General features: G+C 40.5%; 1 protein-coding gene across 1 annotated transcript in view; it reads right to left on the bottom strand.

The window, feature by feature from the left end:
* Positions 1 to 1,427: 1,427 nt before the first annotated feature.
* Positions 1,428 to 12,471, bottom strand: part of SHPRH (SNF2 histone linker PHD RING helicase) — a 65,181-nt gene continuing 54,137 nt past the window's right edge. Inside the window, exon 30 of the mRNA XM_055809688.1 lies at positions 1,428 to 12,427. Within this exon, the coding sequence (XP_055665663.1) occupies positions 12,331 to 12,427 (97 nt within the window). The 3' untranslated portion in view covers positions 1,428 to 12,330. The remainder of the gene's footprint in view (positions 12,428 to 12,471) is intronic.

The following is a 12,471-nucleotide window of genomic DNA, read 5'->3' as shown; positions in this document are numbered from 1 at the left end:
TTGATAGAAAAACTTAATCTCCTGCCCTATTTATAGCATAAATATTTCAGCATATCCACTCATAAAATGCTCTGGCCCATCAGTAGAGGTGGTGTTTTCTCCAGGGTCACACTTTCTTCCACATTATTGCTCAAACAGGCACCCCTTGAAGAAGGCTGAGTGGCTGCTCAGTGCAGGAGGGCTGTTGAAAGCCATCTGCCGAGGCATGGGGGACATGGAAGAAACTCTTGCCCTGCCTGCCCATGACACACAGGAACAGGGAGCGTTGCAAGGAACGACCTGACAAGTTACAAGAGCCTTTGTGGACTTGCATCAATATGCAATACCACAGTAAGAGCCGGAGCGGGATGCCGTTGTGTGCCAGCGGGCACCGTGCACAACAGCTTGGCTGAATGTTCCAACAGTGACTGTGCCAACAGCTCCATGTGGTACGGGCGCCACACGCAGGGTGCCGGCGGGCTCAGGTGGGCGCCTCATCCTCCCCCCAGGATGCGTCCCGGGGCTCTCATCTCCCCTCCGCCAGCGTCTGCCTTTGGGCAAGTCCCTTCACTGACCTGACGTCCTCTGCAGCCTCGGTGCGCTTTGGTTGCAGGTCCTCTCTCCCTGTGTGACTAGTCCATCCCTGTGTGACTGGCCCACAGACCATTTAACTCAGAGAATCTCCCACTTTGGATCTGGACTTTGGATTATATGCCAAGCATTTGTACAGTGCCCAGAAAAATAAGGACCTGCTGGTCGGGCTGACTTTAAACTCAGTTAAGATACCTTATTGTCAACATCATTTCTCATGCTCTGTCAAGAAGTGTAGTTTTTTGCAGCATATCAGCTATTTTCTTCACCCTCTAGGTTCTATCTAGATATAACTAACACTTTTTTTTTTTTTTTTACTCATTTTTTAAAATGTTAAAAGAATTAGAACCAGTAACACAGGAACTGCAATACAGCAGTGGGCCAAAGAAGTCTCTTAATTATACCACACTCTTAAAAATCGTTCTGCATATATTGGGATTAAGAAAATCTGATTTACAGTTCTAGGAAGGAAAATATGACACAACTGATCTGACAGATGATTTTATCAGGGAGATGTCACGGGCCAGTCTCTAGAGAGCAGGAGACTGCAGTGAAGAACTGCTGCAGAGAAGAACTGCTGCAGAGAAGTGTTAGCTGCTTCCAGAAGGCAGCAGTTTTGGAGCTGGGCTCAACCAACCACACTGAAAAGAATAATTATGGACCCCAGGCTTCGACACATATTGTAATTGTAGTTTTGAATAACAATTCTTTACACATGCAGAGCATTCCTATTAATTGATACTATTTAACAGGTAACATCTATCAGACAGTTCAGTTACACGCTGAGGAATAGGAACACAAATTATGAAGCACTGTCTCTCAGAAGAGGCGCCAGCTATTTCTCCACAAACCAGAAAGACAGAAAAAAAAAGGATATTTAATGAATATTACAACAATAAGTATTATATCAGTAGCAGGATAATACAAGACAAAAATCTGTGTTTACAAAGACTCTGAAAAAGCTGCAAACCTGAAGAGACAGTAGGATGTAAATCTGACAGCAAATTGTGAATACAAAAGAAAGGCGATTGCAGGAATGTTAAGGTACTCAGAGACCAAGAGAGCATTAAGTTGCACATTTATCCATCCCTGGTAATTTTTCAAATTAAAATTTAGTTTTGCTACTTTCTAGATAAATTATTCCATTGATGCTACAGCGTCTATATAATGCAAGGAAATAGATCAGGTAATCCGAGTACTGTTTCTTAGCTTATCATCCAGGAACTTCAGTTTTGGAACACAATTGAAAACTGCTCTTTTCTCTCCTGTGGGTTGCTTTCTAAAATTCATTAACTTGCCACTGCAAAAGCTGATTAGTCACACTATTCTGTTACTAGAACAGTTCAATTATTTTCTGTTTCCATACAGAAATCTATAATTAAATTACAGGACACCAGATCGCTTGCAAATACCTGACAAAGTATTTGTTAATATGTATTTATATAAAAGAAAGCATTTTCTAACAAAAAGTGGGTAACTTACAGACTTCATAGTAATTTGATTACTAAAACAATATATGAGGAAAAACCCCTAAATTAATTCAAAGATCTATCCCATGATTCATTTGCAAATTATTTTTAAATTTAACATTATTACAGTAACCAAATAACATCATGAATAAACAAGGAACTGGCACCACTGACACTAAGGCAACTGACCGTTTTATTTTAAAATCTGTATCAGTTTTGACTTAAAATATTACAAAGGCTCTAGTGATCCTTTTGTAAGCAACAAAGTTATAGCAGAAAACTAATCCAGGGGATGAATTAGGGTTATGAAATAAATTCTGTTTTGGTACCACCTAAAATTATTCCACATCCCACTGTACATCAGCATGACACCAAGGAAGGACTGTCTTCTGTTATTACATAGCTATGATGGATTCTGATTTCAGGTTAAGTTTTAAAGCTGCCAATTGCAGCAGCGTATGTTAAGAACCTGGCTTACAGGGTTTCTGTGTTGCTATAGGTGCTCCATGGAAACACCCTTATTTAAATAATCAACGATGGTATTTTCTTCAAGCAAAATACACAACTCACCCTCTCCCACATCAGCATCATCTGCTGAAATCACTGGCGCAGAAGCAGCCAGCAAACCAGCAACAATAGGTTGCAAAGCACAGTCAGCACCAAACTTCCATCTGCAGTTCCAAGTCAGGGCACCTCGGAAGCCCTCCCGTACCCTTGCCCTTCCAGCTGCTTTCTCTGGTGGGACTAAGAGGTGGGGTTTTCAGTTCAATGAAAAGTGAAAGAATCCCTCAAGACTTGTTAAGTCCAGGGTCATAGTTTTGGCCTTTAAAACCTCTCCACAGGACCAAGTGCCTCAAAAAAAAAAAAAAAAAAGTCCTGTGCCCAACAATAGGAGTCCTAAAGTGTAGTTAGTGGAGACCAACACCACTCAGAGCTTTTTCTACCTATTTTAGAATTGATGCCACCAGGACAGGACCAGACCCGCTCCCTCCTGTACCCCGACTCGCACGTTTCTCTCTCGTGCTCCAGCAGCAGCACAGGGTGCCCCTTGCTAGGCAGGTGTAGAACCTCCCTCACTTCGTTCCCTGTGTCTACCCCCTTGGTGTTTCATATCCTTCAGTTCCACTTCAGAGGCTTTTAAGGAGAGCTGTACATGATTTAGAGGCACCCACCCCATTGTTAAGCATGAGTAACAAAAACTAAATACATGCTCCACAGGGAAAACAGAGAAATCCTTTTGAACAGTGGTAGTTTGCTAATGGAGCGTATGTTAAGAATTGTAGAAACTTTACAGAAAATCTATGCTTACAAGAGGCCCAATGATTAAAGTATGCAAAAGGAGAGATTCCCCAGAAATATCTTTGACATAGTCCTCTTATGACAGAGCAGGCTCAAACCTCTGGCAAGCCTCAGCACTCCACTTCCCTGCACAGTGGGACTGCTGTGGGGTTACTGCCCTTCGTCCCCTCGGCTGGCATGGAAGCTCACGAAGTGCAAAACTTCCCAAGCGGCAATTACGAAGTCCACTGTCTCGCCCCTTCAGAGACACTCGTGCATTTCAGCAGAAGTGATTAATTACCTTCCCTTTATTAAGCAAAACTTGTCAATTTGTTTTGGGGAGGTCTATAAATTTATATCTTATGAGTTTGAACTGTCATCCTTCATAAATCCACAGCATAACTCTGGCTAGGGAGTCCTGTGACTTTCTGAAGTGCACATTAAAATACCTATCACATCACAGGGGTAGAACTTCTTAATGTTCCCATTTGCTCAATGACTGCAAAGCCCTGCACATTCAAACCCCAAGGTTTCAATAAGAAAATTACTATACTCTCAAATCATGAACACACAAAAATGGGCTGCTGCATTTAGATGAACATTAAGCTCCAATGAGTAGATTACACTTAGGATCTTTCACCCTTTGTTTATTCATTGCTCCTATCATTCCTCATTCCTTCCTGAGGAAAATCAGCAGAAGGGCACTCAGAGGAAGGTTTTACAATTGTTCCTCAAATTTTCCCCTCGGCTTCCTCCCCATCTCTTCCAACTCCATCTAGCGCAGGTTCTAGCTCCACTGCAGCATGTGCAAGAGCAGCAGCAATGAATGGACCACCGGGGCTTGGCAGATACTCCCTCCATCTCTTTCTGGCTGGTGGTGAAATGCTCTGGGCTTTCTGTCTCTGTAAGAGGAGCTGTAGGACAGTGTCTTTTCATCAGATCTGCTTTCAAGACCTAACAATGGTGGCAGCACTTAGCACAGTATTAATTTCCACAGTCCTACATTGCTTTACTAAGACTTTGTAGAAGACTAGAAGAGAAACAACACATATACATCCTTTCCTTGCTGCTGGCCCTCCTCCTGTGCGGACAAGGCACACAGCATGCTCTCTGTGGTATTTGAAGGTTAGCACTGTGAGGGTGGCACACATAAGAGAACAGCAGTACACTACGGAAAATCTCATCATATTTAGTATTATTAATCTGCAGCAGAATAGCGTATATGCTTTCAAAAGTGCCCCATATCAAAGCAAGCATTGCAGAGAGGAGCTATTAGGTTTACACCTGCACTACTTAGGTTTACTTTCCAGAAAGTTGGGAGAAGCTGGAATAGAAACCAATTCCGCTGCTTACAGCGACTGAATAGTCTTATAAGTGTGTGTTAATATACATGGAAGGAAGAATTAGTATCATTATTTGTCATTCTGTGAGCAGGAAATGGCCTTTATGTAAACAAACAGGAAACCAGAAAGTTTTTGCAATTGAGATTTCCCATTTGCAGAACCTGGGTAGCCAAAGGGGAAACAGAGGCATTCCCAGGAATTATTATTCCACAGTGCAATATGATAATGTTTAGAATTTAGTATAGAAGTTACACAAAAATACTCCTCCCTGCCAAATGGAAAAAAAAAAAAAAAAAAAAAAAGACTTAGGCTGACTGACTTTCACATTGCTTAAGTAAACTTCCAGTTTGGGGATGTAAAAGCAGGTGCTCACCACTTCAGTCAAGTGTGTCCTCTATTCCCTCACCATTTGTTCTAGTGTTGCTTCAAAGTCTACAGTACAGAATACAAACCAAATCAATGGCACACAGGGAAGAAGGAAAACAAAAAAATGTCACGGTGGGAGAATGAGAAATAAATATATTAAATATAATGGCTTTGTCTGTTCTTTATAAAATGTATTCCCTATCTTATCAATGTACCTTAAAGCTGAGTTTTTATAAATGCGTTATGAAGCACCTAGCAGAGCAGTGGCCCTATATTTTTATATATTTTATATTCATATTATATATTTTTATTTTGTATTTAATTATTTAATTTTTATTATTTAATATTATATTATATTCATATATTTTAATAGTAATTATTTGGCTATCCAACATAACATGCTGAATACACATATGAATATATACATACACTTTATTAGAGCAAAACAAGCCATTAAAAATGGTTGAATGCACCTTGGCATTTTAAGTGCAGTTTTCATACAGAATATTTCAGTTGGAAGGGACCTATGACAGCCATCTAGTCCAACTGCCTAAGCAATTCAGGGCTGACCAAACATTAAAGCACGTTGTTAAGGGCATTACCCAAATGCCTTAAACACTGACAGGCCTGGGGCACAGAACGCCTCTCTGGAAGCCTGTTCCAGCGTTTGACCACCCTCTCCGTAAAGAAATGCTTCTCAAGTCCAGCCTTAACCTCCCCTGGTGCAGCTCTGAACCATTCCCACACATCCTATCACTGGATACCAGGGAGAAGAGATGGGCAGCTCCCTTTCCGCTTCCCCTCATCGGGCAGCTGCAGAAAGCTATGAGGTCACCCCTTGGCCTCCTTTTCTCCAGTCTAGACAAGCCCAAAGTCCTTAGCTGCCCCTCCTAGGACATCCTTTCCACCCTTTCACCAGCTCTGTTGCCCTCTGGACACATTCAAGGACCTTCACATCCTTCTTTACCTGTGGGGCCCAGAACTGCGCACAGTGCTCAAGGTGAGGCTGCACCACCACTGAACACGGGGGGGATAACTGCCTCTCTTGACCAGCTGGTTCTGCTGTGTTTGTTGCCCCCAGGATGCAGTTTGCCCTCTTGGCTGGCTCACACTGAACCTGCTGTCCACCAGCACCCCCAGATCCCTTTCTGCAGGGCTGCTCTCCAGCCACTCTCCCAGTTCATACTTGTTCCCAGCGTACTGTCTAAGATATATAAATAATTTGTATAAACAATAAAGGCCATTTTGTCCAAACCCTGCCACACAGACATAGTGGTTTTTTCGGTCCACCTTGACCTGTGTCACCACAGCCGGACAACTTGTCCAGAAGGATGCTGTTTGGGACAGTATCAAAAGCCTTACTAAAATCCAGAATAAAATACATCCACCACCTTCCCTTCATCCACTAGGTGGGTGACCTTATCACGGAAGAATATAAAATCAAGCAGGACTCTCCCTTTGTGAACCCATGCTGACTGCCTGATGATTGCATTATTTTGTAAATTACTATCAATAGTATTTGGTATTATCTCTGTAATTTTTTCCAGGAACTGAGGTTAGACCAAGATGTCTGTATTTTACTGGGTCCTTCTTGTAAACTGGAATAACACTGGCTAGCCTCCGGTCAGCAGGGACCTCCCCAGACTCCCAAGGCCTTTGGTAGATGATCGAGAAGTGTCCTGCCAGAATTATCTACCAGCTTCTTCCGAACTCTGGGATGAATCCCAGCAGGCCCCATGGGCTTGTGAACATTGAGCTGATCCTTTACAATATCAGCATCCACAAATGGAAAGTCACTGTTTCCACACTTGTGGTCCTCCATCTCAGGGGTCTCCAAGAGTGATTAGGACAAAACTCTGCCAGGGTAACAAGACAGGCAGTCTAGATTTTCTTCCTTAACCAAATGACACAGTCAAGAAAAAGCCTAGATTCATCAGCAAAACTTGTTTGATGTAGGATGATAACCTGTTAGCCTAAAGAGGGGGCAATTCATGGCAACGTAGCATGAATCCAGCTAGCTCACTAGCCCCCACAGGATAGGAAGAATAGCATAATAACCCCCCCACAACTATCCAAGCCAGGCTACACTAACAACTTACACTTTGGGGCACCCTGTCAGCAGTCAGACATTGCACTTGGTGGAATTTGGAAAGGTAGTTTCTACCCGATACGGAAGTTGTTATCAAACCAAGAGATGTTACACCATAGAAATAACGACATCTGTTGCTATAAACTGATAAAATTTAGTATGTGTCCAGTTGAATGAAGAGGGCTGGGCACTTGCTTGTATGAAATCTATAAATACACAAAACAAAGGGACTTGGAATTTAAGCCCTGGATGGCTGACATCTTGTATGCAGAAGGAAATTGAGCCAGAGGTTTATGGGTACCTCACATCCCAATTTTCTAAGTAGAATTACTCAAGTATTTAGAAACCCTACGTCATTTACCTCCCCCCCGCAAGATGACTTCGTTCCTTAACTACATTTGAAAGCTACAAGTTCAACTAACTGTGCTCTTTACATGGTGTATGACTGCAGAGTACCTAGAATGACTACTTGCGACTTGAAGTCAATCCTGCAGTGATTCAGTAGTTACCTATTCTTTCCTTCTCCTCTGAAGAGAAGACAGTGGATGCACTGGGACTTGCGACAGTGGTTCGGGTGTACTTTAGGAACCCAAAACCTATAGACTTTAAAACTAAAAAACTTCTAATTACTGAGCAATCAGTGAGGCTTACTTTACCAGGTCCTTTATATACGTCAGCTGTAAAATATAAAACCAGAAACATAAGTTACTAGAGTGAAATTCAACATTTGCTTCTGCAGTGGTGAACAACAGACCCGCATGAAGACATTACAAGTACTAAAAAGAATTTGTACCAAGTTAAAGTTTCCTTTACCCCTGACACTTTCCCTCTGACACAATAAGCTAGTGTTGCTGTAGCCATTTGATGGATTAAGACTCTTTTACTGTACTTCCACTGACCAAACACAAACATTCTTTGTAACAAACTGAGCAAGGTTGGGGTGGGGGGGTGTAGGGGGTGTGATGACAAACATGGAGGAAGGGAGACAGACAGACAGGGGAGAGAGAGGGATGTCTTGGACCTCCTTTTTCCGCTGTTATGAAATTCCTTTAACCTACAACCCACATTTATAGTATAAGGTCTTTACAAGATTATACTTGTGTCAGTCAACCAAAAAAAAAGGAAGAAAAGTGCAGGCACAGTGGTTTTGCAAATAGCCTTTAAGTCTATAGAAAAGCTTATCACAGTTTTAAAGCAGTAAGTCTTCCGAAGCTTAACTTCAGCAACAGGCTCCATTCATAGCTAGAAAAAAACCCCAGATTTTCCTTTAGAAACCCATCTAATTCCTTACCTTGGGGGAGCAATAAATTTCAAGATTAGTTTTTCTTACATTGGTCAATGCCAAGATTGACCAATACAGACTTTTTCCCCTCTGATTTACCTGAAGCGTAATTGCTAATTAAATGAATAATTCTGGGACTCCTGGAAAATATAACATAAGGATTGCAAAAACAGATGGAAAGAGGACAGCACCGTTTGTGTCAGAAAGACCATAAACTGGTCCTCAGCCATGAATCCAGACAGAATCTTACAGGAGGAAGTGTGTCTAATTATGGTTTTACCCAGAAACAACTACGCATTTTTTCTTCTGTCGGATCCCAGTCACATTTGTATTGAAGCACAGTTGCTTTTGAAGTAGAGGGTTGTCTGCTGGGAGACAACTTGAATCCATCTGCAGGTATTGGCAGAAAAGTGGTTTTGGAAGACCTATCTAACAAAATGCATTGACTCTTATGTCCATTCCTTAATATGCATGAAAAGACTGAGGTAAATATTCTTTTGTAGTATCCAACATGCGTGAAAACTATAGTGCATCCTGGACTTTCAGTAGTATGCTAAAACATTACCTGACAGGTTAAGACAAAATGCTTTCTAAATCAGTCTATGCCAGGAACAGATGAGAACCTTACAAACTCATTTAAAGATCAACAGTGAAATTCACAGAGCTCAATTTAACACCACAAGGGTATCTACTCCTTAGTTTCCAACCCATTCATATCGTATAGTTCGAGGAAGTCTACTACTTGCATCAAGCTTTTACAGATACCCAAGTAAGAGGACGGCTCGGTTCTATAAGGCACTGAACTTACATACAGGGAGAAAAACCTGTCCTGAAATCCTCACCAACTACAGCCAAAAACCTCCCAAAATTATTTGTCAGGGAACTGAAAGAGATGAAAGGTCAGCACTGAGTTCTTTGGGATCCGTTGGAGCCTCATTTTTAAAGGGATTGACTTCACTGGGTAAGCAATACTGTCAATTCGATCGTGTTTCCATGTTTTAGCAGGAGAACACATGAGAATCTGGTACGTGCCTGTGGGTATGTCCACACAATAGTTATGTAAACACTGTAGTCAGTATTTATAGATTTGTGTCTTCTGTAGAAAACACCATTTCCATGAATATACTGGAACTATTATGATAGAACAAAGTTTGTTCTCAGCTAAGATACTGTCTTTCAAAAGAGTGTTCTCCTGAGACAGCAAAATCATGGCAGCACCATGAAAACCGTCTCACTGTGCTTTGGTAAGAGAAAAACTGCAGACGTACAAGCTGCACCCTTAGCAAGGGGGCGGACGGGGGAGTAAAGGAAAAAAGTTTACCTCACAAGGTGTCAAAGAAAATGTTGCAGAGAATGGCAAAAAGCAGTAGATTACAGTTTGGTTTCTTTTTCAAGGTAATTCTTTAAATTTAGTCTCTGTACTTAGTATTATGTGCAACTTGAAGAATCCATTTTACTACTGACACAGGCTATATACGCCGATGGTTCAACCTTCCAATTTCACAAGGTGCTTTAACACAATTAGTATACACATTTTAAGATTATACCTCCAGAGCTTTAGGTACTGGCACTCCAGGGCAGTTGGGAGTGCGCCTAGAACCAGATCTTTGGCATTCCGTGCCGTTATGTGAGCATAAAATAAAGAAGTCAGGAGTAAAGGAACATGCATTGCTTGATGAGAAGCTATGCTTTTGGTTAGGAATCCAAAAGCCACATTTTTGTAAACAAACAATGATGCCATTGTCCTTATATAAATAATCCAAAACCTAGCAGAGCTCAGGAAACCTCTCAGCAGATATGTTTCAGTTTGCCTCTCTTCTTCACATTCACTGACAACTATTATTCCCACATCTAGTTACTTAAAATGAGAGCTATGGATGTAAACACTACATGTTTCCACAGTTTATGTGCTTCCACAGTTCTCAGAGTAAACAGCAGCTCCTTGTTCAGCCACATTACATTGTACAATATTAAAATTCACTGAGGACGATGAGGAACTGGAATGTTGCTGCCCTCAGAGTTCCTGGAGTGTCTGTACAGCGTGATCTCCAGTACACTGTACAATAATTTAGGCTGGAACAGATCCATGGAGAGGTCATCTGGTCCAACACACCACTCGTAGCAGGGCCAAATTTGAAGCTGGATCAAGTTGCTCAGGGTCATTTGAGTTCCCAATACATCCAAGGATGGAGATGCCACAGTCTGTGTTTGATCAATCTAATTTTAAAAAAGTCTAGTATCTATTCTATTTCCCTTGCTTCAAACTGTAATCTGCAAAAAACCAGTAATCTCCAAACCAAAACATATAGATAATACTAATACCTTTTACAAATATGGGAAATAAAGATACATTGTCTGTAAATTTACTCAAATAGTCATTAGAACAAAGTATCTAATCAGTTCAGAAAGACAACAGACTATAAATGCCAAAAAAGCCACAATATTTTTCTTGTAAATTCTACACACATTTGTTGTTACCAGCGGAAACCCTGTCTGTCACGTGGATAGGCTTAATACACAACAGTGCAACTCAAATGTAGTATGACTGAAAACAGAACTCAAGAAGCTCAGTAACTATATGGCAAATCTATTTAGAAGACTATTACAAATTCCAAGATGAGATTTCTCAAAGGTCTCAATTTCAACCCCAAGTAAGATTTCTAAAATATAGAAAAACCATCGTGTACTGAAACAGTAAATATTGTGATTTGCGGGAAGTAGCCTGTTGCTTATGCATACACATTTGCCCAGTCTCTAAATACAAAACTGTGTTTAACATCTACTGTGTAACCGAGCTTGCTTCTGTAATACTTTCAGAAATGATGTTGTGTAAATGTATACCCACAATTTATGCCAAAGGCTTAAAACGTATCTACTTTCAGCAGCCTAAAAGTTAGCTTGGATTTGTTTTCTAAACTCTCTACTGTCAATAGAGATAGGGTAGAGTGATCTCACATACCTAAGGATGAAGTTTCACCTCTCTTCACTGATTATCTAACTTGGATTATGTACCTAATAATTAGACCACCTATCTTAATTTTATCTATTTTGAATATGTGAATTGCTGCACCTTTAAAGGGGAGACCTACAGAAAAAAAATCAGGGTGAGCAAATGTATATACCAAATAAAGTGATCAGCAGCTTAACCAATTAAATTTTGAAAAATTCTGTAACAAAAGCATTATTTATTTTTTTCTAAACAAAGTACCAAATTAGTCATGGCTTCAGGAATAAGTGAAAACACGTACAGTAAGTTCAAGTATTTAACTGATTACCAGACCAACACACATACAAAAAGCATAATTTAATTATCATAATTTTGCAGTGAGTAAGCATTAACAACGATTTTTTAACTGTCACAAGTCTTTCTGAATATCTAAAAGCCTAATACAAATATCCAAATTATTAGTAAAGATTATTTAAAGTGTTACCAATAAGACGTGCAGTAACTCTGCATTAAAAGCTAACAAGCCCTTTCTAGAAGAATATTAATTTACAGTCATTCTTTCTAACAATTCTTTGTACAGTAAAAAAAATTAGATTTGTGTTTATCTGCTTCCCTTTCCCACCCAACCACCCACATAGTTTTGCTCTCAGACTGAGCTACTAGCCAGTCAAACCTGATGGTAAAAATCCTCTCAACCAAGGGTCCAGGATCTCAGTTTTAGCATCCAGCTCAAATGCTCTTTGGGAATAAAATCCATGTTTTCGTATAATGTGCAAAGTGCAAGTTTTCTCCAGTGCTATCAGAAGTATGTGCTGCTAAGAACTTCACCACAGAATAAAATAGTAACAATTAAGACTTCAGTTTCCAATAGCTCTGTTATGGACAAATGTTATATGATGTTTACAGGAGTAACAGATCAAGCGGATTATATACCAGTGCTTATTACGTCAGGTACTTTCTGATTTCATTAGGCCAAACCAATGTTTTTACTCAAGTTCTTCAGTTTCCTCTGTAAAAAGGTCAGCCAAATCTGCCACTGTCAGAACTGAGGCTTCTGACTGTTTCATGGAAGAGCTCGTGTGGCTGTGGGAAAAAATTGCATGCAGGCATCAGAGAAGGAATCAACT

The sequence above is a fragment of the Falco peregrinus genome, chromosome 7 (assembly GCF_023634155.1).
Source record: "Falco peregrinus isolate bFalPer1 chromosome 7, bFalPer1.pri, whole genome shotgun sequence".
NCBI classification, from domain to species: Eukaryota; Metazoa; Chordata; class Aves; order Falconiformes; family Falconidae; genus Falco; species Falco peregrinus.
This window is presented reverse-complemented; position numbering and strand designations above follow the sequence as displayed.